Source organism: Pteropus vampyrus, unplaced genomic scaffold, assembly GCF_000151845.1.
Source record: "Pteropus vampyrus isolate Shadow unplaced genomic scaffold, Pvam_2.0 Scaffold2, whole genome shotgun sequence".
Lineage (NCBI taxonomy): Eukaryota > Metazoa > Chordata > Mammalia > Chiroptera > Pteropodidae > Pteropus > Pteropus vampyrus.
In genome coordinates, this window is record NW_011888783.1 from 12614196 (window position 1) to 12637410 (window position 23215).

The 23215-nt window shown below is 37.6% G+C and overlaps 1 protein-coding gene across 1 annotated transcript; it reads left to right on the plus strand.

The window, feature by feature from the left end:
• The first annotated feature begins 6 nt into the window (after positions 1–6).
• On the plus strand, positions 7–18147 carry PRKRA (protein activator of interferon induced protein kinase EIF2AK2). Its single transcript, XM_011356795.2, has 8 exons — positions 7–302; positions 780–949; positions 4044–4125; positions 6296–6374; positions 7403–7520; positions 9192–9286; positions 14245–14419; positions 17444–18147. Exons 1-8 carry the CDS (start codon positions 238–240, stop codon positions 17599–17601), a joined length of 942 nt encoding a protein of 313 aa, XP_011355097.1. The 5' UTR covers positions 7–237; the 3' UTR covers positions 17602–18147.
• The last annotated feature ends 5068 nt before the right edge of the window (positions 18148–23215 follow it).

Below are 23215 nucleotides of genomic sequence, written 5' to 3' on the forward strand. Positions count from 1 at the left end.
AGCGAGGGGGAGTGGCCGGGAGCCTGGAACTCCGCGGCTGCACCGAGACCCCGCCTCCGCCCCACCCCCGCCCGTCCCCTTCGCAAGAGGGACGCAAGCCAGAAGGGGAGAGGGGGAGTCAGAAAAAGGGAGGAGGCGGCGGCGCTGGAGTGTTCCTTTCGGGGACCGGCCGACGCCGGGGCGAGGACATCGCTCCGCACAGCTCTTCCTCCCTCCTCCAAGCCGTCCCTTCTCGCCATGTCTCAGAGCAGGCATCGCGCCGCGGCCCCGCCGCTGGAGCGCGAGGACAGCGAGACCTTCAGGTCAGCGCCCAGGGAATCGGGGCCGAGCCCAGCAGGGTGGGGAGTGGTGCGCAGGAGAGGCGGGGGCGGGCAGCCGGCTCTCCAGCGGCATTCTGGGTAAAGCCCCCTTCCGCCGCTCGCGCCCCCCGCGACTGCGGCGGACTGGCTGCGCGCCCGCGGAGATCTGCGGCCTGGCCCCGCCCCTCTTGCGGCCTGGGGTGGGCGGGGACGATACGCAGCCTCTGGTGGTTTGGGATTTGTGGGTTTAGTTCTGAGCGGGTGCAGCACTTGTCCTTGAATTATCTCCTTAAAGACCTCCCTCACCCTACCCGCCTCTGCCCTGTGCCCGCCGCCACGGGTCCGGGAGATGGTGCGCCTCGCCAGCACTGCTCCTGGCCTCCGGGGAGCTTGGTGGCAGCCAGGACTAGCCTCTGCGTGCTTCTGCTTCCCTGCCTGCTTTGGCATGCAGAGCAGCACACCTTTTTCTGGTTTTTGCAGTTTGGGGAAGATGATTACAGCCAAGCCAGGGAAAACCCCGATTCAGGTATTACACGAATACGGCATGAAGACCAAGAACATTCCGGTATACGAATGTGAGAGATCCGATGTTCAAATACACGTCCCCACTTTCACCTTCAGAGTAACCGTTGGTGACATAACCTGCACAGGTCTGTATGCACAGTTAACCTCGATGACCATGGGGGTTGGCGGTTAAGACTTGGTATTTCTTGCTTATCAGTTTGGAAAAGTGCCGTTTTTACTAGAAACAGCTGTGAGGAACAGGATCTAGAAACAGACTTCTCATCTCAGGTCATTGTTTTCAAACTTCATCTGATTCTCCCTAATTTTCTCTTCCCCAGATACCAAGAGAAGCTCAGAACATGTCCTAGGATTCTCCTAGGGTTCTTCCAAGAATTAGGGACAAGCAGGAAAGGTTCTTGGAGTAGCCATAGCTGAATCAGTAGGTGCTGTCATGTTTTATACTTTCATAGATTATAGCAGATGCCAGCAGGCATGACCCCATAATTTTCTTAGCCTCCTCCCTTTCTGTTTGGACTCATTTGACACTTTCAGTTCTGTACCAAAGCAAAATGAGGAAAGAAAAAGGCTCAAATTCACGATATTGCATAGCAGCTTCTAGTTCCTGACACTGTACAGGTATTTAATAAGCTGTTATCTCCTTTTTTATACATGACGAAATAGGTTCAGAGAGATTATAAGTAACATGCCCAGGGTCCCATAGCAATGAAGTTTCAGAATTCAGACTCACATTATTATGGTCTGTGAATTTGAGCAAATGGTAATTGAAGTTGCCCATTTGGAAATGTAGATATTTTATTTCTTATGTATCTATGTAATTGTAAATAAAAAAATTGAATGTTAAATTTAATTTAGAAGAATATCAAGAAAAATATTCAGCAAGAAGGCTGAAGTTTTGCCATCTGGTAATCTGAAAGCATCATTTGTTTGTATCCCTGAAAATCTAGAGTCTGCTATTTTCATTGAAGACACTTTAAGAAATTTTTGACTTTTTTTGTCTATGTGAGGCAGGTGGATTGGTGGTGCTAGCTGGAAGATTCCTCATCCGAACCATAGAATCAACATTGTATTACTGCTTTAGCTGGTCTATTTTTAAATAGTAAAAATTCAAGAAGTAGCCTTTTTCCTCTCAATGTGTTACAGACCAGAGATTAACAACCTATGGCAACTGTTCTGCCTACGTCCCCTACTCTCCTCACACTACCCTATCTTCCTGTACAAGTTTATCTGCCTCCACAGCTTCAAATAATATCTAAAAGCTGAAAATTCTGAAATATCTATCTTCAGCCTAGGCATAGTTATAGAACAGTGTATCAGCCTGTGTTTGCTGGACATCTTTGCTTAGATGACTCAAAGACACCTCATTCCTTGACTCAAACTGAATCTTCTCTCTCAGACCTATTCCCCTTATTTTCCCTAGCTCAGTAAAGGCACCAGCATTACCCATTTGCTCATAGTAGAAATTTGGGTCTCATCTTCTTGACTCTTTCCCTTCCCTATGCCTCTATTCCAGTCTGTCACCTAAATATCTCGAGTCTGTCTGCTTCTTGTCTTCCCATTGCTACTGTTCAGGCCACTGTCATAACCTACTTGGATTATGTCTACAGTCTTGTAGCTGTTCTTTCAGCTTCTAGTCTTGTGATGTCCATTCTTCACAGGACAGCTAGAGTGTTCTTTCTGGCATTCAGATCTGTTCATGCACTTCCTCTTAAAATTTGTTTAGTAGTTTTCACATAACCCTCTGGATAAATACAGATTTCTTACCATCACTTAAAACCTTGCTGCTCAAATGTGATCAACAGCAGCATTGATCTCACCTGGGCACTTGAAGGTAATACAGACTATCAGGCCCCATGGCAGTCCTACTGGATCAGAGTATGCGTTTTAGCAAAATTCCCAGGCAATTCCTATGCACATTAAAGTTTGAGAAGCACATATTTAGGAGACTGCTCTCTGCTCTCTCTACCCTCTAACTCTCTAGCCTTTTGTCTCAAAATTCCTTCCTTCAAGCTCCTGCTGTACCCAACTACTCAGGACTCTTGAGAACACCATGCTGTGTTACCTTTTAGCCTTTGCTGGTGCTCTTTTCTCTGCCTATAATATTCTTCCTAACCTCTAGCTTTTTTCACATTACTAGCTTTTACTAATATTTCAAGTCTTCATTTGTTATCTCTTCCTTCATGAAACCTTTCTGAATCCTCACCAAGAGCTGCCCTATTCATGTATTCCCCTATAGTTGCACTTAAGCCTGTTGTAACGCGTACCACTTCATATTTCAAATGCCTATTTATATACTAAATCCTACACTAGGCTGTGTGCTCTTTAAAGGTAGGGACTCTGTTTAGTTCTCCACTGTATCCCTAATACATTTGTTAGTGGATAAATGAGTATGGTTTGTGTATTCTCTGACACTTGAGGATCACACTTGAAATTGATTCCAAGTCCCTTTTTTTAAACCAGAAGAATGGACATGAACATTCTGATAGCACTTTCGAAGGCTTCTCAACACCTAGTTTGAACACAGATGGAAAAAAATTGCATTTACCATATACTAGGTGTGATTGCTTACTGAAATTAGGCATCAGTCTCAATGATTAGTCAGGCCTATCCCCTGCCACCCCCTTAGCTACCCGTGTAAGGGATACAGATTGTATGGAAGACGCATAACATAAGCTCTCAACTTCTTCCCTATATAAACCTTCCCATACTGGACCCAGCGTGTGGTTATGACTGCTTAGCCAATTGAAGGGTTTAATCCAGTATAGGACAGGCTGTTGGAATAAAATTGTGCACATTTTGCTATAAGTAGCTCCCTTAAAGGGAACTACTACAGAAGAATTTTTCTCTGCAGATAGGGAGGAGTAACGTACTAAACTGCATTTCTTTAGAAGCTGTGACGTCGTCTACTATATTACCAGTTTCTGTGACGTCGTCTACTTTATTACCACTTTATGTAATAAATGATATAATGTAGACACAATGTAGATTTTTTATATAGGTTTACATAGTATTAAATACATATAACTTTTTAAATCATAGGTTTTTAAAATATATTTATGTATTGAATATTTTATTATAGCATATAACTGTATGTAGTATATGTTTTTATTACCTGGTGTGTATATGTAAGACCTGTAGTGACTTTGTTTTTAATTATAAAAACATCTACACAAGCCTCACATTTTCACAGTATATACTCTTTTTTTCTTAACCTGATTTCAGGTGAAGGTACAAGTAAGAAGCTGGCGAAACATAGAGCTGCAGAAGCTGCCATAAACATTTTGAAAGCCAATGCAAGTATTTGGTGAGCTAAATTTCTTTGTATTCTGCAGCTCAAAAATATCATGGCTGAGGTAAGATTAAAAGTTTGAACATGCTCACAAATGCAACAGAGTGAACAGTTGTTAGAACCAAGCTCTAAAATTTTATTTTCTTGTAAGAACTTGTTATCCATTAAAGATAACTTTATCCTTAAGAAATTAAATCCAGCAATGAACTGTTAAACGAAGGCTCTCTTGAAGTAGACATTTTTTTTTAAGATGGGGTACGGTAAGAGACCCAGAGTTTTTCTGGCAAACATCTTACCGTATTAAGACTTAGGTAGAAAAGACCAGCTAAAAGTATTCTTTTAGGAATTCTAATTTGGAAATAGACAAAAAAATTTCCTTTTATTATAGAACATATACTGAATACAAGCAGATGTTAAGTGGGATGTTAATTCTTGACATATCTTTCCAAAATAAATTTTGTTATCACTTTAGGTACTTTTGGAAAGAGTATTGGTCCTAGAACATCTCATGTGTCATCAAGTGGTGTCTTTTGGTTTCTAATGGGCACACTCTGGAACATGGTGTGCCTTTAGTGGCTTCTCTTTATGTGCACTCAGGTATATTTGGAGTACAATCTGGTATATCTGCTCATAGCTTGTGGCAGAGGCCCATGGAAATTTAGGATGGGTTTTTTGCTTCCCAGCCATAGCAAAACTTGACTTAGGAATGTATTTAATGCTCCTCCTTTTTTCTTAAATTATTCTAACCATTTGGATAGTTTAGAACTAGCCACTGTAAGCCTTAGATCTCACAAAATGATGCTTAATCCTGTAGGGTCATACATTATAATTGATTTATGCTAGCTTTCTAGACAGCAAAGCATGGCAGGCATTGGATCTTCTCACTGGTAATGGCCGTGCTATTTCTGTGCAGGCCATAGGTCAACCTAAAGTGTTAAATATATTTGTAGAAATGAGCATATGAAGTGTCCTTCCTGCACATCGGCACTTCACTTTGTCAGCAAAAATAGTTAACAAACTTTACTATATATTTGTGCTTCTTGATAGATAAGATGGGAATTACTAAGCGTTAATGAAGCCTAAAGTGGCCTGATTTAATATAGAGACTTTCTCACTTCTCCATAACAATATTTGGGTAGCTTTGGCATGCAGCACTATAAGTGAATATTCATATCTCATCGGTCTATAAAAACCTTGAAATTCTGGTAGCTAAGAAAGAAACTTGGGGAAGTGGCAATAACTAAATCTCATTTGTCACGGAGGAGATGACTCTTCAGTTGCCTAGGTGGAGGTAACCTTGGAATACAGCTTATTCAGTGTCAGGCACCCATCACCCAAGTAACTAGTATTTCATACTACTTAGAAGAGATTTTCTCTTTTTCTTTAATAGCAGTCCCCACAAGCTGAAACCAGATTCATGCAGGCCATTTATTTTATTCAGGATACATCTAAATCTTAGGAGGATTATCCTAACATAGAGCAGATAATAGATCAAAGTCAGATAGATAGATAGATAGATAGATAGATAGATAGATAGATAGACAGACAGACAGACAGACAGACAGACAGATAGATGGATGGATGGATGGATGGATGGATGGATGGATGATAGATAGATAAATTCTTCCATAATTACCTGAATGAAAAAGCTACATTTGTGATCTATATTATTCACATTGCCAGGTTAAATTTCCTAATTGTTAGTCTTTCATGTTTGTGTAGTGTGCTTTATTAAAATACATTTTATTAAGCACCTATTACATAAAAAGCCCTACAAGGCTTATGAAGGTAAGTAATACATAGGCCCTACCATCAAGTATTTTACAGTCTGTGCAGGAGAAACGTGGTAAGAGATGGACAAAGTCCATGTATTTGTAAGAGTGTGTAATTTATGGTAAAATAATTGCTTAAGAAAGTGTCAAACCAAATGTTATAGTGGCTCAAAGGAGAGAGAAATTATGTTCCATTCGAGTAAAAGGACAGGCTTTTTAGAGGAAGTAGCATTTGATATATACCTTGGGTGATACGTGGATCAGATTCTCATAGAAGAGGTGGGAGAGGAAGGTGTTCCATAGAAGGAAGAGCAACAGCAAAGGCATAGAGCATTAAATAGAAAATGCTTGTCATTTATTTAATAATTTTGGGAAAAATATTTAGTTTTATAACACTTTAAAAAAATGTTTAGCTTTGCAGTTCCTGACCCTTTAATGCCTGATCCTTCTAAGCAACCAAAGAATCAGCTTAATCCGATTGGTTCATTACAGGTAAGTTGCACAGTTTTTCCATACTTAACATTTTGTCTTCTGAAAAAAAAGGTCTCATAAATTAATATCACAAGGGCTAAAATAAGGAATTAATATTTTAAAGATAAGATGGTGTAATATTTTGTTTTCCAAGTTATGATCATTAGATGTTACAGTGCTAACTTGAAATCATTTTCCTATTTATTTACGTTTTGGATTTTCTTCCATATACAGTATCTGCCTTTGGTTTGTGGAATTCTCATTTGAGATCAACAGGACCTCAATGCACATGGGTAGAGTGTTTTATACTTTAAGAATATTTCTTGCCACTCTTGTGACAAACCTCTTTCTACTTCTGCTGAGACAGAAGACTTTATAGAGAACCCAGATCGAGTAACCTAATTCGAGAATAGGGAAGTAATCTGTTTATTCGCTTATTCTACCAAAAAATATGTATTCAGCTTTGAATTTCCGCAAACAGAATATCCTTCTTGCAGATTATTCGTGTGCTCTGTTGGACAACTCCCCTAACCATTATCCAACCAGTCCTTTGGTCTTTTTCCTGCTCTATGAGTTTTCTGTAGTTCTTCTTTTCTCAACCTCCGTTCAAGTCTGTTTGTTTGTTTCTCACTTGCTCTTGATCGAACATAGTAGTTAGCCAGCTGTGGGAATAAAATTCTATAGCTAGGAAGGGCAAGGCTTTAGGAACTGATGGCAGTGAGACCTGTAGATATCTTATCTGATGTTTCCAAAAGGGCAATAGTAATTTATCTTTCTGTTTGAACTCTGATATCAGATCACTGTGGCTTGGTGGAAGAACACCATTCATAACAGGAAACTGCTTCAGTTTTGGTAGTGTGGGCTTAGATATAAAATGCAGGAATATCTATGGGAAATGTTGGGTCTTCCCTCATTTTTCCATTGAAGGATATCATTATTCTTTTCAAACATAAATAGAAATGGGATCAAAATCATGAAAGAATGTCATTTATGTGATTGAGCTATTGACTAGTAAAAATCACTATTAAAGCCTCATCTCAATTTTCTAGGAATTGGCAATTCATCATGGCTGGAGACTTCCTGAGTATACCCTTTCCCAGGAGGGCGGACCTGCTCATAAGAGAGAATATACCACAATTTGCAGGCTAGAGTCATTTATGGAAACTGGTACTTATTTCTTTTTACCTCATAGAATTTGTAAACCAAAATTAATTTTAGATTGTAATAAAGAATAAAAAGCATTTACTTGAGCAAAAGGAGCTACAGCCTAGAAGACAGATTTAGGTAGCAACCTAAAGTGTGTTCCACTGAGATGAAGGGGAGGCCACCTTTCATATCAAACATTTCCACCCAGGTTCCCAATTAGGTCTGTTTTATGTAAATAAGGCATCCACATTATACAGTCTGATTGGATGGGGCAAGTCTTAGTCTGTTGGTAGAATGAGGAAACCGAAGTTTCCCTGCAGTGATTGACTCAGAAGGCATAAACAAATCAGGCATAGTGCATGCAGGAAGCCGAGAGTACTGTCTGATGTTCTTCCTGGTCTACAGAGTACGTGAGGAGCCCCTGTCAGCAAATGGCCTCTAGGCTCTTATTATTTATAAAATGTGGGCCCTTGGTTGACCATGGGAGTCCATCTTAGCAGATAAATTCCTTCTCATTAAGTGAATCTTTCTTCTCGGGGTCCACAAATTGAAGATATTTTAAATATTTTCACATGATGGATGACCATAGAAATTTCTGTTATGATATCTTTTCAGATATTTCTGTGGGGAAAAAAGTTGACAAACTCCTGTTCTTTCTCTAACTTTGTGGTTGAATTTAAGTATAATATTTGACTTAAGACTACTTATACTACTTAATATGATATATTTTTTTTAAATCATGAGTTGTTAGCGGAAAGACAAATAATAACTCTTTAAGCAGTCTTCATTGATGTATTAGTGACCTAAAAAACTCATTTAGAGAAAAAGAGCAATAGTAAATCTCTTGGAGTTTGAGCAGCTATTCTAGAAGATAGGACTAGAAAAAAGATGACATTTGAAAATAATATGATTGATAAGAAGGTGGATGGTAAAACATCGCAGTGAGATAACAATAAAGCAGAAATTATCCTTTTGCATTATAGCAACTTCTATGTTGTGAAGGCCACAAACTATAAGAAAAAAAGTAAAGTACTAGTAAGGATTCCTATATTAATTTTTCTAGCATGTTTTTATCATTTTTAAAGTGGCTTGGAATTTTACCTGGCTACATTTTAGTTTCCACTAATCAACTTTTTGCCCTCGAGAGAGGTCGTGTTCTTGAAGCAGTCCTTGATTTGCAAGTTAAACAAATTACTTAAGTTCCCTGAGCCTCAGTTTTTAAATCTAGAAAACAGAAGCATGAAAGTATATGAAATGTATGGTGTCTTTCAACTTCAGCATCTCCTATGCCCTTCTTATTCATGTTCAAGGAATTCTGCATAGTTGTCAGTTTATAGGAAATTGAAAGCAGGAAATATATATTGAGACATAGGAGTTATAATTCAAGTGTACCTTGATAAATTTGGTCAGAATTAAACCAAATATAACTCGTTAAAAGTAGGTATAGGGAAATATAACTGTTACAGAAAAACAAAGTATAACTATTAAAGATGAATTGTTAAAAGAAATACCTTCAAAAATATAAGATTATCTATATGAATCACAACAAGCAAAGATGTCAGGTCAGCAGAAGAATAAACTAGTATATAAAAACCATGAGGTTGTTCTCTGATTAAATGCAATGTACATTTGATCATTCTCTATGGACACTAATTTCTTTTCTAAACCTACCATTTCTTTTTCTTTATTTAGGAAAGGGAGCATCAAAAAAACAAGCCAAGAGAAATGCTGCTGAGAAGTTTCTTGCCAAATTCAGTAACATTTCTCCAGAGAACCACATTTCTTTAGTGAGTAATAATCATACAGCTATGGTGTTAATGTAATTAAGCATCTCTTACTGTAGGAAACTTTCCTAGATTTCTCGTTCTAGAGATACTTCAGAGTTGAACTTGTAAAAAAAAAAAAATCTCTTTATTTTTTAGTTACACACTACCCCATTTCGCTTGCTGTATGTGAGCCAGGATCACAGGATGACCAAGTGAAAAGGCTTGAGACTTAGTCAAATTCAGAATAATACGATGGGATCTAAAGATGATAGTCCAGTAGTGTCATTTTTGCCTTCAGATTGACAGTGTGTTCCCATCCCTTTGTTCATTCATTCATTTATCCACTTAGCAAACATTTAGTGACCTCATACTATGTGCCAAGCTTTGTGCTGGGTACTGGCACACAGAGAATAAGATAGTCTCTACCCCTAAGATGTTTATAGCCTACTGAAAGAGAGAAAATAACCCTACAGACTGGTCTTCACAGAGGGAGCTATAGGAATATAGGAGAAGGCATCCTACTAAGTAAAAGCTAAGTCAAGACCTATAAGATGAGGATGGGGGAAAGAATCTCAGAGAGAAGAAAGAGCATGTGCAGAGACCCATGGACGAAACATCACATGGGTCTAGAAACCCTAAGTAATTTGGTATGGCTAGAGCATAGCACTGGAGGGAGTCTAAAACCGTGAGACCAGAAAGGTTAAGAGGAATTAAATCTTGCAAGAATTTCTATATTAAGGAGATTGAACTTTATCCTGAGGGTAGTACAAAGTCATTAAAGAATTTTCACCTGGAAGGACAGGATCTAATTTATACATTAGGAGAGAAATCACTTGGCTACATTATGAAGAATGAATGAATATTAGAATCAGAGAGACATGCTAGAATGCTTAGTTTGATGAGAAAGCAGATGAGAAATAATGGTGGCCTAACTAAGATAGCGATAGTAGAAATAGTGGATTTAAAAATTATTTAGAAAACTAAAGTGAAGGGGCATGGTTATTCATTGGATGAGGGGACTAAGGATAAAGGAAGAAATAAACATTTTTAGCTTGGCAACTGAATAGATGGTACCATTCATTAATATGGGGAGTACAAGAGTTGAGTAGCATTTGAGGGGGAGCAGATAATGAGCTAAATGTAGGATATATTGAATTTGAAGTGTCTGTGAAGTATCTAAGTGAAGATATTGAGTAGGCAGCAGGGCATACAGATAATAGACCTTAAGAGATTGGGCCACACATGATATATTACTTAATGTTCTGATAGTTGTACATACGTATGTCTTGTCCGTTATCTGAGAGTAGTATATTAGGTAGAAAAGAAGAAGTGAGGACTACAGCAGTATCCTCACTGAGCTTTTAATAAAAGAAGGCTTATTCTGTAGAACAAAGTCAAAGACTGTACATAAGTAATATAATTTCGGTTTTATTTTTTAATAGAAAATATAGGCATAGCCAAAGACCCACACCCACACCACTGCCCCCACCTCTGCATGCATAAGCAAGCATGCACACACTCCAGTCACCCTCACAGCCCCCAGTCCATACCCACAGTTCCCCCACCCAGGGCACATACCCCAAACCAACCTCCATAAACACCCACTCATACCCAAACCCACTCATTCCCAGCCCCCCTCCCATGCCCATATTCCCTTAAAAAAAAAAAAGAAAGAAAGAAAAAGAAAATATAATATATTGCATTCACTTCTTTTGAAATTGGATCAGAGATGACGCTAAAATTGCAAAGCACAGATAAGTTTACAGTTGCATTCTGTTGAACCTTCAAGGAAGAGGTTATTTCCAATACTATTTCAACTCTTCCCAGCAGTATATATATAACATAGAGAAAGCTTCTAAATTTGTTCTCCAAAACCAGCATAAAACTAGCACGAAAACCTAACAATAGCAAATCCCAACAAAAAAAATTTCCTTTATGCTGAGATTTTAATGAACTATTCAGTAGAACATTAAAAGAATAATATACCATAGACAAGTAGGCTTTATTTCAGGAATGCAAGACGATTTCAAGGTTAGTAAATCAGTTAACATAATTAACCACATTAATGAGTCAAAGAAGCAAAAACATAATTGTCTCAATGGGTTTCAAAAAGATATTTGTCAAAATTTAGAAATCATTACTAATCAACACTTTAAAAATTCCTTATTGTAGATCAAAGTATATCTCCAAAAAAAATCAATCATGGTTACATGTTTATATGTAACATGTATATCTATAAGTATAGATAATATAATAGAAAATGAATAAATGTAAACCTGTCTTGAATTGTAAATATTGTCAATACATTGTAAACATACAAAAAAGTAATGTAGTCTCACTCAAAATATACCAGAATTTATTTTGGACCTTGATACAACTTACTAAGTTTATCTGGAAAAATAAACTCCCAAGAACAGCCAAGAAAACTGAAAAAGAAAAGTATGAGAGATGGGCTGCTACCAGAAAAGAAGTTTTATACAATAAAACTATAGTAATAGTTAAAATAGGTACTGGTACAAAAATAAATGGAATAGACTGTAGAGTCCAGGTATAGATGCTAATCCACATAGGAACAAAGTATATGACAACAGTGAGATTTCAAATCAGTGAGCGAGAGGATGGATTATTCAGTAAATGATATACAAACAACTTACAGCCATTTCAACGGGGGAAAGGTGTGTGTATGTGTATGTGCGCGTGCGCTCATACCTATCATTTGGTTGCTACCTTATTCCTGTAGACCTTAAAAAAAAAAAAAGGCAGTTATTTTACCATCAAAATGGGTTCATTTGGGAAGAGCAGAGGAATTGCAATTCTGGACAGGCAAACTATGTGAACCTTAGGCAAGTCTGAAAAACAGAAGAGGGGCTTACATTTCTAGGGGAAGGAGCAAGAAGCTTGGGAGGGCGTGTTTCAAAGGATTCAAGTTAATAAGAGCTTCTCATTGACTGGGCTGTAACCGAGGAGCCTAAACCTGAAGGTAACCAGCTAAACACAAAGTTGGAGGCATTTTTGCTGGGTAAGGAGAAATTCTTCCTTCCTCCTGCTGTGGTATGTCCTGCTGTTTGGGGTCTTGGTGATAGTGAGTGAGAGCTCTCTTTTGGCTTCCTGACTCCATTTTAAATGAGGTTTCCTTTATTTATTTTTAATATTTCTTATACCAAAATAAATTTCAGATAGATCAAAGATTTGAACATAAGGATTGAAAACATGGAAGAATTTTTTTTTAAATCTTTGTGTGGGGAAAGCTTTTTAAACCTAGAAACTGTAAAGTGAAAGATTCGTAAATTTGAATACATACTGCACAGCAAAAGATCTGTAAATCAAGAATAAAAACAGTGAGATTGTATATTTGAAAGTTGATAAGAGAGTACATCTTAAAAGCTCTCATCATACTTACTGGATTTCATTAACCAATGTCACCATTAAAAAAAAAATTCTCATCACAAGAAAACAATTTAAGTGTGGTGATAGATGTTAACTAGGCTTATTGTAGTGATCATTTTACAATATATACAAAACGAACTGTTGTACATCTGAAACTAATATAATATGTCAGTTAAATCTCAATAAAAACAAATGAACAAAAAATATGATGTTATTTTCAACATATAACTATAAAGGAACTGTTTTCATTACCACACAAAAAGCTCTTACCAATAAAAAAGACAAGTAAAAGAAATACAAATGGTTAAAAAATAAATGTTCAACTTTATTCATGCAAGTTAAACAAGATACTGATTTCATCTTTTAGATTGGCTAAAACTACAAAGTTTGATAATATCTGGTGTTGGTGAGGGCATGAGAAGACAAGCACCCTTCAAGACTTGATGAGAGTATGAAGTGGTTCAAATATCAGTTTAGAATATTTAAAAAATTAAAAGCATACATGTTCTTCGACTCAGCAATTCTACTTTTAGAAATTATTCCACAGAGAAAGTCATCCCAGTGCAAAAGAGTTTTATTGTAACTGTTTGTAAAAGCAGGAAACCAGAAACCTAAAACCTTTGGTTGGATGCTATTTAAAGATAAATATAATGTATTTGTGTGTGCTAATATGAGACAAATGAATAAGATGTAGATGAGTAAGCTATAATATTTGTATAAAAAGATCACATGTGTGCATGTGCTTGAATATCCATAGACTGTTTATGGAAGGATACTGAAGAAATGTTTAACAGCAAGTGCCTCTGGGAAGTGGAACAGAAGTCTTTGGGGAAGGGGTGGTAAGGAAAATAGACTATTCTTCATTAGCTGTTTGTTCTTACTGCAGGTATTTTTTACCATGTGAATGAATTATAATTTTTAAAAATATATTGTTTGAAGGTTCAGTCAAGGAATGTAAAATTTTATTTACATTTTACAAATTACTCAGTACTGTACCACCACCATCTCTGTGATCTTTTGAAATTCTCTTAACCTCTATCGGGGCTCATTAATAAGTAAGCCTAAGGGTAGGTTGCCCTACTTACTACAGAGAGTAGTTGTTTTGGGTTTTTTAAATAGCATAATATAGGAAAGCAATTTGACTACCATAAACTAACATGGAAATGCAAAGCATTCTAAAAATAGAGGTGAAAGAGAAGGATATAGGAGAATATAAAGAAAAAAGAGAAAGAAACAAAAACATAAGCTCAGTTGGGTTCTGGAATATAAGTCTGAGAAGAGCTTTTGATGTCCTTGAATAACTTGTTCTTCTCAAACCCAGCATGCATAATATAACCATCATAAAACTCAACTGAGCGACATTTGTATTACACAAAAGTATTTTTAAATATTGGAAGTATATTATCGCACATGCTTTTTTCTTAAGATTATGGTATTTGTTAAATGTGTGTACTAGTTAGTGTTGTCTATTTTAAATTGTAAAGTTAACCATGCTTTATAAAATATTAAATGTAAGTGACTTTTAAATACTTTTAATTATAGTTTTGGAAACCAGTCCTAGTTGAGTGTTAATCTTCATCTCTGTTTTTCAGACAAATGTAGTAGGACATTCTTTAGGATGTACTTGGCATTCCTTGAGGAATTCTCCTGGTGAGAAGATCAACTTACTGAAAAGAAGCCTTCTCAGTATTCCAAATACAGATTACATCCAGCTACTTAGTGAAATCGCCAAGGAACAAGGTTTTAATATAACATATTTGGATATAGGTATGATTTTTTTTTTTGGTTTATCCCAAAACATCTTTCTTTTAAAAATATGTTTGATGGACATGGACAATGGACTAATGGTTACCAGAGGGGAAGTGGGAGGGAAGAGGTAGACGGGAAAAGAAAAAATTAAATCATTTCTTCAATTAAAAAAATAAAAAACAGAAAAATAATAAAAATATGTTTGAGAAAAAAACTTCTTTTATAATTTATTTTCGTGATCAAGGATTCTAACTGTAATACCAGGCAGTAATCTATATAATTGATATGTTTCATTCTTATAAATAATAGCTAACATCTGTACAGTTATAAAAATAACAATAGCTAAGATTTATAGAGTTTTCCTATGTGCCAGGCACTATTTTAAGAACATTACATATATCAGCTGACTGAATCCTCAAACTAACCCTGTGAAGTAGGTTCTATATGTAAGAGAAGAAAGTAAGGCACAGAAGGGTTGAGAAACTTGCCCAAGATTACATAGCTTGTCAGTGGTAGAACCAGATTTGGGGAAGAGCAACTAGAGATACACTGTCTATTAAACTAGCCCTGATGGGCAGATTGACAAATATAAAGGTACCCACATTTCTAGAAAATATGAAGTTTGAGAGGGCCGTACCTCTCTACTTTGTCAGTACTCACCAATTCTGGGAGATAAAAGGGGTCAAATCAATTAATAGCTTTATCCCATTCCAGCTATCATATTTTCCCTTCTTTATAGCTCTTAATCATTTATATAGACAAATGTGAACAGACTGGAAAACAAGTCAGTTTGGATTTTCTTTTAATTCAGTATATAAAGCTAGCTAATGTGTGTTATGTGCGTGAAGGTGCATACATTTATTGTTTTGATTTAACATCAGTATAATGTGTAAATTTGATATCTCTTATTCCAGCTTCAGTTAGCTGTGGGGACCTAACTTGTCAGAGCTCCTGGCACTGGGAAGTAGGGTGTTTAGGGACTGAAAGAACTTATGATTTTCTATGCCACTTTAGGATTGAATGATGGGTCAAGTGCAGTATCTTAATATACTGAGAATGAGGCCAAACCTGGGAATTTAGTGCATACAGATGCTCAGAAAAGGTGGTTGATGAAAGACCATTCATTCAACAAATATTTATTAAGTGTCTATGCTTCGTTGAGTATTTGAGACAAAGATGAATAAGCTATGTCATAGATAGGACTATGGAAAGTTTTGAATCTAGGAAAAGAAGGAAACTTGAGATGATTGTTTAGGTCATAAATTAATGATGCTTTTGGAATGCTTCTTAACGATTTAAAGAACTAAGTATTTCTTGTAAATATAGGACAGCAGTCTAAAAACCACAGTGTTAATTTGGCTACCTTCTATGTAAATATCTTCAAAAGAATCTAGATGTTCCCCAAAGAAGATATACAAAAGGCCAGCAAGCACATGAAAAGATAGATGCTCAACATCATTGGTCATCAGGGAAATAAAACCACTGTGAGATACCAATTCACACCCGTTAAGATGGCTGTGATGAAAAATGTAACAAATGTTAGTGAAGATGTAGAGATAATAGAGCCCTCATGCAATGCTGGTGGGAATGTAAAACGGTTCAGCTGCTATGGAATACAGTTTTGCAGCACCTCAAATGAGTTGCCTTATGACCCAGCAACTCTACTAGGTATGTATCCAAATGAATTGGAAACTAATATACAAACAAATACCTGTACACACATGTTTATAGCTGTGCTAGTCATAATAGCCAGAAAGTTGAAATAGCCTATATGTCCATGACAGATAATGGATAAATCAATTGTGGTATATACATGCAATGAAATATTACTCAGCCATGAAAAGGAATGAAGTTCTGATATTTACTACATGGATGAACCTCAGGAATATACTAAGTAAAAGAAGCCAGACATGAAATGTCACATATTATATGATTCCATTTATATGAAATATCCAGAATAGATTAGTTCATAGAGACAGAATGCAGATTGGTGGTTGCCAAGGGCTGAGGCCGGGATTGTGGGGCATGGGCAGGCAGGTTGGAAGCAGCTGCTTAATGGTTTGGGGTTTCCTCTTGGGGTGATGAAATGGCAAAAATGTTTTGTGATTAGATGGAGGTGGTTGCACAACATTGTGACTGCACTAAATGCCACTGAATAATTCAATTTAAAAATAGTTAATTTTATATTGTATGAATTTTACCTCAATTAAAAAAATAATAAAAGTGTAGATGCTACAACTAGAAAGCCTCTTCAGGCATTAAATAATCCTATTGTGTCTGGATATTTTCCACTATATTGACTCTACCTGAAATAACATTTAATCATGACCACTTTAAATAAGTCATAACTCACATGTTTCTACTTCTTCCCCTTGTCTTATTTATTTATCTTTGATAAGAGTGATTCATCAGTTGAGGAGAAGAACATTTGTTTCTTGGGTTTAGGTACTGTTTTTAAAACATCCTAACCCATATACAAGATGGAACTGGGCTCCGCACAGATTTATAACTAAGGAACACGAAGGCACAAGGGAAGTCTTGCTCTGACTCATGTATTCCCTGGTTCACATGTCTGCTGAAAATAACTCTAGACTTTATGGTGAAAAATACAATTTCCCCAGTCTTCTAGCAAATAATTTTCTCCTTTTAAAAGAAGTACTGGTCAGTAATTTGCAAACACTGTTTAGCCATACTAGAATTGCCTTGGGACATTTTTTTTTTTTTTAATGCAAGACTCTGGCCGTTCTAACCCCCAACTCTGCCCGTTTCTGATTGAGCAGGTTGGAGTGAGGCCTAGACACCTGAATTTCTTTACAGTTCCCTTAGATGATAATGAAGCAAATCTTTGTTTGAGAAATGCTATAGCTGAGCAATTGTTTTGTTTTTAGTTTATACAAGAATAACAAAGATGGTAAGTGGAGTAGTCTACCGTGGATGCTTATGGAGAAAAACAGTGATAAAAATTGTATTGTTTATACAAAGGATATATTTTATATATACTGACTAACCATCTAACCATCATGTTTGAATATGTCATTACAGAGGAACTGAGTGCCAATGGACAGTATCAGTGTCTCGCTGAACTGTCTACCAGTCCCATCACAGTTTGTCATGGCTCTGGGATCTCCTGTGGCAATGCACAGAGTGATGCAGCTCACAATGCTTTGCAGTATTTAAAGATAATAGCAGAAAGGAAGTAAACTTGGAGCAACTTAGAAAGCCCTTCAGCAGCACATAAAAAGTTCCCCTTTCACTCCTTCCCAAGTAAAATGTTTACTGTAATGTTTGACTTTGTGTGTTGTTTCTAAATCTCTTCATAGATTCCTTCAACACTCCAGATGTAATTATCTCCTGGTAGTTGTTATTAAGCTCTTTTTAATGGCTTCAACTTTGTATTGGTATATTGTATTTCTAAACTTTGTACCATAGGCAGAGTGTAGCACCCATTTACAATGCCATGTACATAGAAGGAAGAAACTGCATGTTTATTGATGATGGTGATGATGGTGATGATGATGATGATGATGATGAAGAATAAATAAAACTGCTGCTAACAACAGTCTTTCTTACTGGTGCTTAACCTCTTCTTTGTGCACGGCTTTGTAAAGGGAATTTGAAGGAAGCCCCTTAGAATTAGAGTGTTGAGGAATGTACTAACAGGCTTTTATTGAATGTGATTGTTAAATGTCAAGGAATATTGATTGGTCTGCTGTGTATCCATGTAATAAAGAGCTGTTGTTATAATGGGTTCGGCTCATTTTATTAAAGTGTTAACTAATTTGTCTGTGCCCACCTCCCACCCCCCCACCCCTGTTCATGTGAGTGACATTATAATGTGGCTATTCTGTTATTTACATACCTCTTGTTTACTTCTGAAAGTCCAAGGTAAAAAACCTGTGGCCTAAGCATAAATTTACAAATATATATGTGGTGAATCACTTCTATATTTTCTTTAAGCATATGCAGTGTTGTATTTTTCTTTGACATAAGCATTCATAGATGAATTAGTACTGTAGTTGAAAAGGCATTAGTAGAAATACAAAAAGGAAATAAAACTTTCCACTGCACTCAATTCAGTTACAAGAAAATGTTTCAAACAAAGCAGTGAGTGATTAAAAGGTTAGGAAATAAGTCTCATCAGCAAATTTTAATTTTGCCTTTTATGTTTCCATGTATCATCCCGTAACAAGTCCACCATCTGTCAGCCCCAGCTGATAGCCCTACCTTCGTAGACTAAGTGGAAGTCTCAGACCTCTTCAGAACCCAGGAAAATCCTCAGAGAGGAGAGCTCTGAATGATAACTGTAGGTTTTGACAATCTCGAGTGTTAATTCCGCAAGAAATAGGTAACAAGTATTTTTCTGTGGGAAAAAAAGTCATGCCTCAGTGGAATCCTTTGACAATATTAAAATTACATGATAAAGGAAAATTAGTGCATGTGACTTATTTACAACTCTTAAGAGCATTTAACTTAGTTTTATGTTGTAAGTTATGTCAAATAGAATATTAGGTACTTTGGTGAGATTAAGGAATACACAATATAAAAGTTTAGGCATAAACTTGTGAGTTAAGATTAGATCGATCTTAGGTTTTTATAAATGCTCCAATATAGAAGGCACAATGAACTCTAGAGGTGACATTAGACTCTTCTGCATAGTAAAATGCTGACTTTGAAGAGGAAAAGTTGTGGAGGAGGGTGAGAATTCATAAGGCTTGGAAGAAAAGGATGAGGTCCAAGTAAGGGAAGGGACAGTATAGTAAGAGATCTGAGTATAAGGAGCCCAGAAGTCATGTTCTTCCTGCCTGTGCTTTCCCTGCTTCTGGCTCTGGAGGAAACCTGCATTCTTAATGTTCAAATGCACCTCTGTCAGACTGTCCAGATAGTCTAAGAAGTTGGACCACCAGGTTTTCTTTAACAGCATCTCGTTAAGGCTCTTAACCAATCTAGTTGGTCATATCTGTTAACCATGTTAGGTGAGTTTCCCAAATAGGCTGAACAGGCAACTATGCCTGTTAAACACATCAGTGGTGGGATAAGATGCTGTGTGGCGTTTATGACAAGTTCCAGTGGGAAAATCACGATGCAGACTCGAAGGATTCTGGATCAAGTTCATGCCGTCTACAACAGAAAAGTAAACACCTTTCAACATACAGCTTCTGATGCGCTGCTGGGTCCTGGTAAAGATGTAGCAACTGACAGTGGGCTGCTCAATGGCTACAGAGCCCAAACCACTGATAGTTATCTGGGTTCTATCAATCCCATCAAACTCTAAGTTTGGGTAGAGTCACGTAGCAATCCATTCATTACAAGGTGGAAGATATATTTGGAATCAAACACAAGGGCGCTGTATGCTATATAAGCAGATAGCCCCGATTCCCATGTCATCTACCACTGTTGCACCAGTGCCTTTGCCTCAATTTACACCTATTACCTCTGATCCTGTTGTGGCCAGATGATGGAAGAGAAAAATGCCTGAACTTGACTCATGGATGGGTAAGGCCAGTAAATGGTTCAAACTGAAATAGATGATGGCTATACTGCTGCCCTACTCAGGGCTGGTCTTGGAAGATAATGGTGAGAGAAAATTCTCTCAAAGGGGGCAGACTTTCAGGCAATACATCTTGCTATCCATTTGTGTGGGAAGTGGCCCAAGGTTAAGGTATACTTGGGCAAAGTTCAGGGACCAGGGCACTAGAAGTTTGGGGACAAGGAAATCTGAGGTAAAGGTTTGTGGGTGGGCACAAAGTGTGTAGAGCTTAGTATTGCCTGTTGACCCATACCACAATGAATCTGACAAAATGACTTGGCCAGTTGACATTATCCAGCACCTGACATTGGAATATCCACTGTGGCAGGATTAGAGGCTTCAGATGGGCCCAATGAGATGGGCTCCCACATACCAAAGCTGAAAATTTGTAAATTTGTGGAAATTAAGGAAGATGTCCTCTCTGAAGATTTTACTAGCTTGACAACATATTCAGAAATATTCACAGATAGGAAGTCATGATGGCTTTCTGCCACAGATAAAGCTAATATCAAAAAAGGGAAGTTTGGGCTTGTTGGAAGGTAACAATAAACTGTTTTACATTTATTTAATTTCCCATTTCCTGATTTCTTTATTTCCCTTTGCAATTTTTTTTTAGCTTAGAACTTAAAAGGTCCACCTACAGAGAACAATGTGCAATGAAAATCTGGCAGCTGCTGCACAGTCGAGCTGAACATCAGAGAGGTCAAAGTCGATGGAATGGAACATATGTTTGCTTGCTTGTCTCTTTGGCCTGGGGCAAGAGTGGGGTGTCATGGAAAGAAAACCTGAACAACCTCGTTCTCCGTCCCTTATTAATCAGAGTGAGTGGATAACTGTGAAGTGTCTATTGTATTTTATGTTAGTAGATATAACAAATTTGGAAAAGATTTACATATATCTCAGAAAAAAAGAGGCAGAAGATAGGCCAAACTGTTTTCAAGTTTATGGGCTAAAACCGAAGAAATGTGTAGGCTTAAAGATTTCTTCACTATACTTTTTTTATGTAAGATGAAAAATTAGAGCTCATTTAAGTGATAGATTAAGAATTAAGAATTAGAGAGTAGATTAAATGTTGAGTTCTGTTACAAATATTTATGTTCCTTTTCTTGAACTTGACTTCATTCTGCTGCAATCTCCTTCACGGCCAGATGGGTGTGTTACCGCACAGTATTCATTGATTCGAAATTCAGAATTCGATAGGAGCACCCACCTGTGCCTGATTGCTTGAATTGTTTCATTTTGTTTTACATTTCTAATGAATAAAGGCAAATTTTAATGGCAAAGGAAAGTAAACTAAGGATTTAATATTTTGCTTATGCAAATGAACAGGACTTAAGCAATACAGGTCCTAAGCAAATATCTTGTTTTTATTTGCTAATAGTAGGACAGTAATAAAAGTTAACGTTAATCAAGGATGTGGTGGTGTCTATGTCCTATTGACCATCTCTGCTTTAAAGCAGTGGGCTAGGAACAAATTCATGCTGAGCTGTAAGATTTCAAAGAATAATGTAGTGAGGCTTTATTAAGGGTTTACCATGCTTCCTAACACTGGACAAAACCTTTTACATGTGTACATGTATAAAGCCATTTTTCATGCAGTAATTAAGTAAGCAGCCATGAAGTTAGATTACTTGGGTTTGAATTCTAGCTCCAGCACTTACACAGTTGTATGATTTTGGACAAGCAGCTTTACATGTCCCTTCTTCAGTTTCCTGATCTCTAATTTAAGAGTAATTGACTTCTGCTTCCAGCATGACGAAATAACAGATTCTGGGCTACCTCTCCCACTGCAAAGAACTATGAAACTGGACAAAACACAAGGCAACTGTTTTCAGACATTGGACAACAGCAGAGATTATTAACCTGGGAGAGGGGAAACCCACGAGGTGAGCCCACAGCTACCCTAGCTCTTTATTCAAGGGCATATTCTAGAATGCAGTGTGAAGAAGTAGAGTCTAACAAGATTTAACGCACGCTGAGTTTGTGAGTTTGTAAGACAGCATACCAGAGGGAAGGGAGCCACACAGAGAAGGAGCATAGGGCCTGCATAGGACCCCTTTATGTCTTTACCCAATAAATACCAAGGTATACATGTTCAGGGTAAGATTCTGTGAGGCCCAGCAGAGAGCAATAATTCTGGAGACCCTCCAGTGCTGGAAAACACAGCCATTTGGTGATCAGCATTGTCTTGCACATGTGACATGTATTCAGAATGTGTCACAATTTTCTGCTTTTATTTTGCCTGTCTCATAATTTCGATATAGAGCATGCTGGTGTCAAAAAAACAAAAAACAAAGCTGGTTGTTTAACTAGTGTCTCAGACACTAGTTAAAAGCTGTAAGACAGATTTTATTCAATACTACTACTGTAGAGGAGAGACCCTAGTGTAACTGAGCTCTACTCCTCTGAAACGATAGGCAGGAAGCCTTTTAAACACTGGGGTATACTAAAGGAAAAGTAGGAAGGACATTAAGAGGTCAATTAGGCCATCTACTTCTGCTATCTGGTGCTTATTAAAGTTAAGCCCCTACCCTCTCACAGAACTGAGAGACAGAGACTCTCTCCGTCTTGATGCTTACATGTCAAAGGAATAGCTCCCAGGTCCTTGAGAAAGGTTGCAGAAGATTCACATACATCTCAAAGGGACAGAGAAAGGATTTACAATTGTAACGCCCTAAGAAAAAGGAAGTCAGAGACCTACCATCAAGTATTGGCTGGAAAAAACAGTAAAATTTTTTGGCAGCCTTGAGCTTTTCCAGACAGGAACTCTAGGCCTGTTGGGTTGTCCGTGGGCTACTAGAAGCCATGCTAATGTTTGGTCTAGTCTCTTAGCGTGTCTGGGGTGTGAGAGGATGGGAGGTTCAGGGAGGTTGCATTCTTTCTTGCGGAGAGTTTTTTCACTTCTCACGGGATCTGGATGATTCTACATTATTGTAAATCTGGATTTTTTTTTTTTTTTTTTTGGTCTTCTTTTAATGAGTGCTGAGTTTTTCTGGCTGTCTAGGGAACACTGGAACAAGTCTCCTGCAGTTTTATGGAACTGGGGGTTGGGAAGATGGAGCAGAAAAGGGGAAAGGCTAAGAGTGGAAAAGTACTGAGGACTCCAGTCAGAGTAAAGAAAACGTGTCTTCAGGTTTCCTCCCCTCCCCCATAAAGAGGTTGTTCATTGCAGAGGCACTTGAAGAAGCTCCTCCTACCCATGAAGCTTCTGAATGGGGGTGCCTGGGCTAGGAAAGCAGCTATGTACAAGAGCGTGTCTGGCCAGGAGGCCTCTGCAAGCTTCACTA

Excerpts from the sequence above, each read along its gene's own strand:
- PRKRA (XM_011356795.2), top strand. The coding sequence starts at position 238 with ATGTCTCAGAGCAGGCATCGCGCCGCGGCCCCGCCGCTGGAGCGCGAG. Across the intron at positions 303-779 it reads GAGGACAGCGAGACCTTCAG|TTTGGGGAAGATGATTACAG; the intron begins GTCAGCGCCCAG and ends TGGTTTTTGCAG. Across the intron at positions 7,521-9,191 it reads AGAGTCATTTATGGAAACTG|GAAAGGGAGCATCAAAAAAA; the intron begins GTACTTATTTCT and ends TTCTTTATTTAG.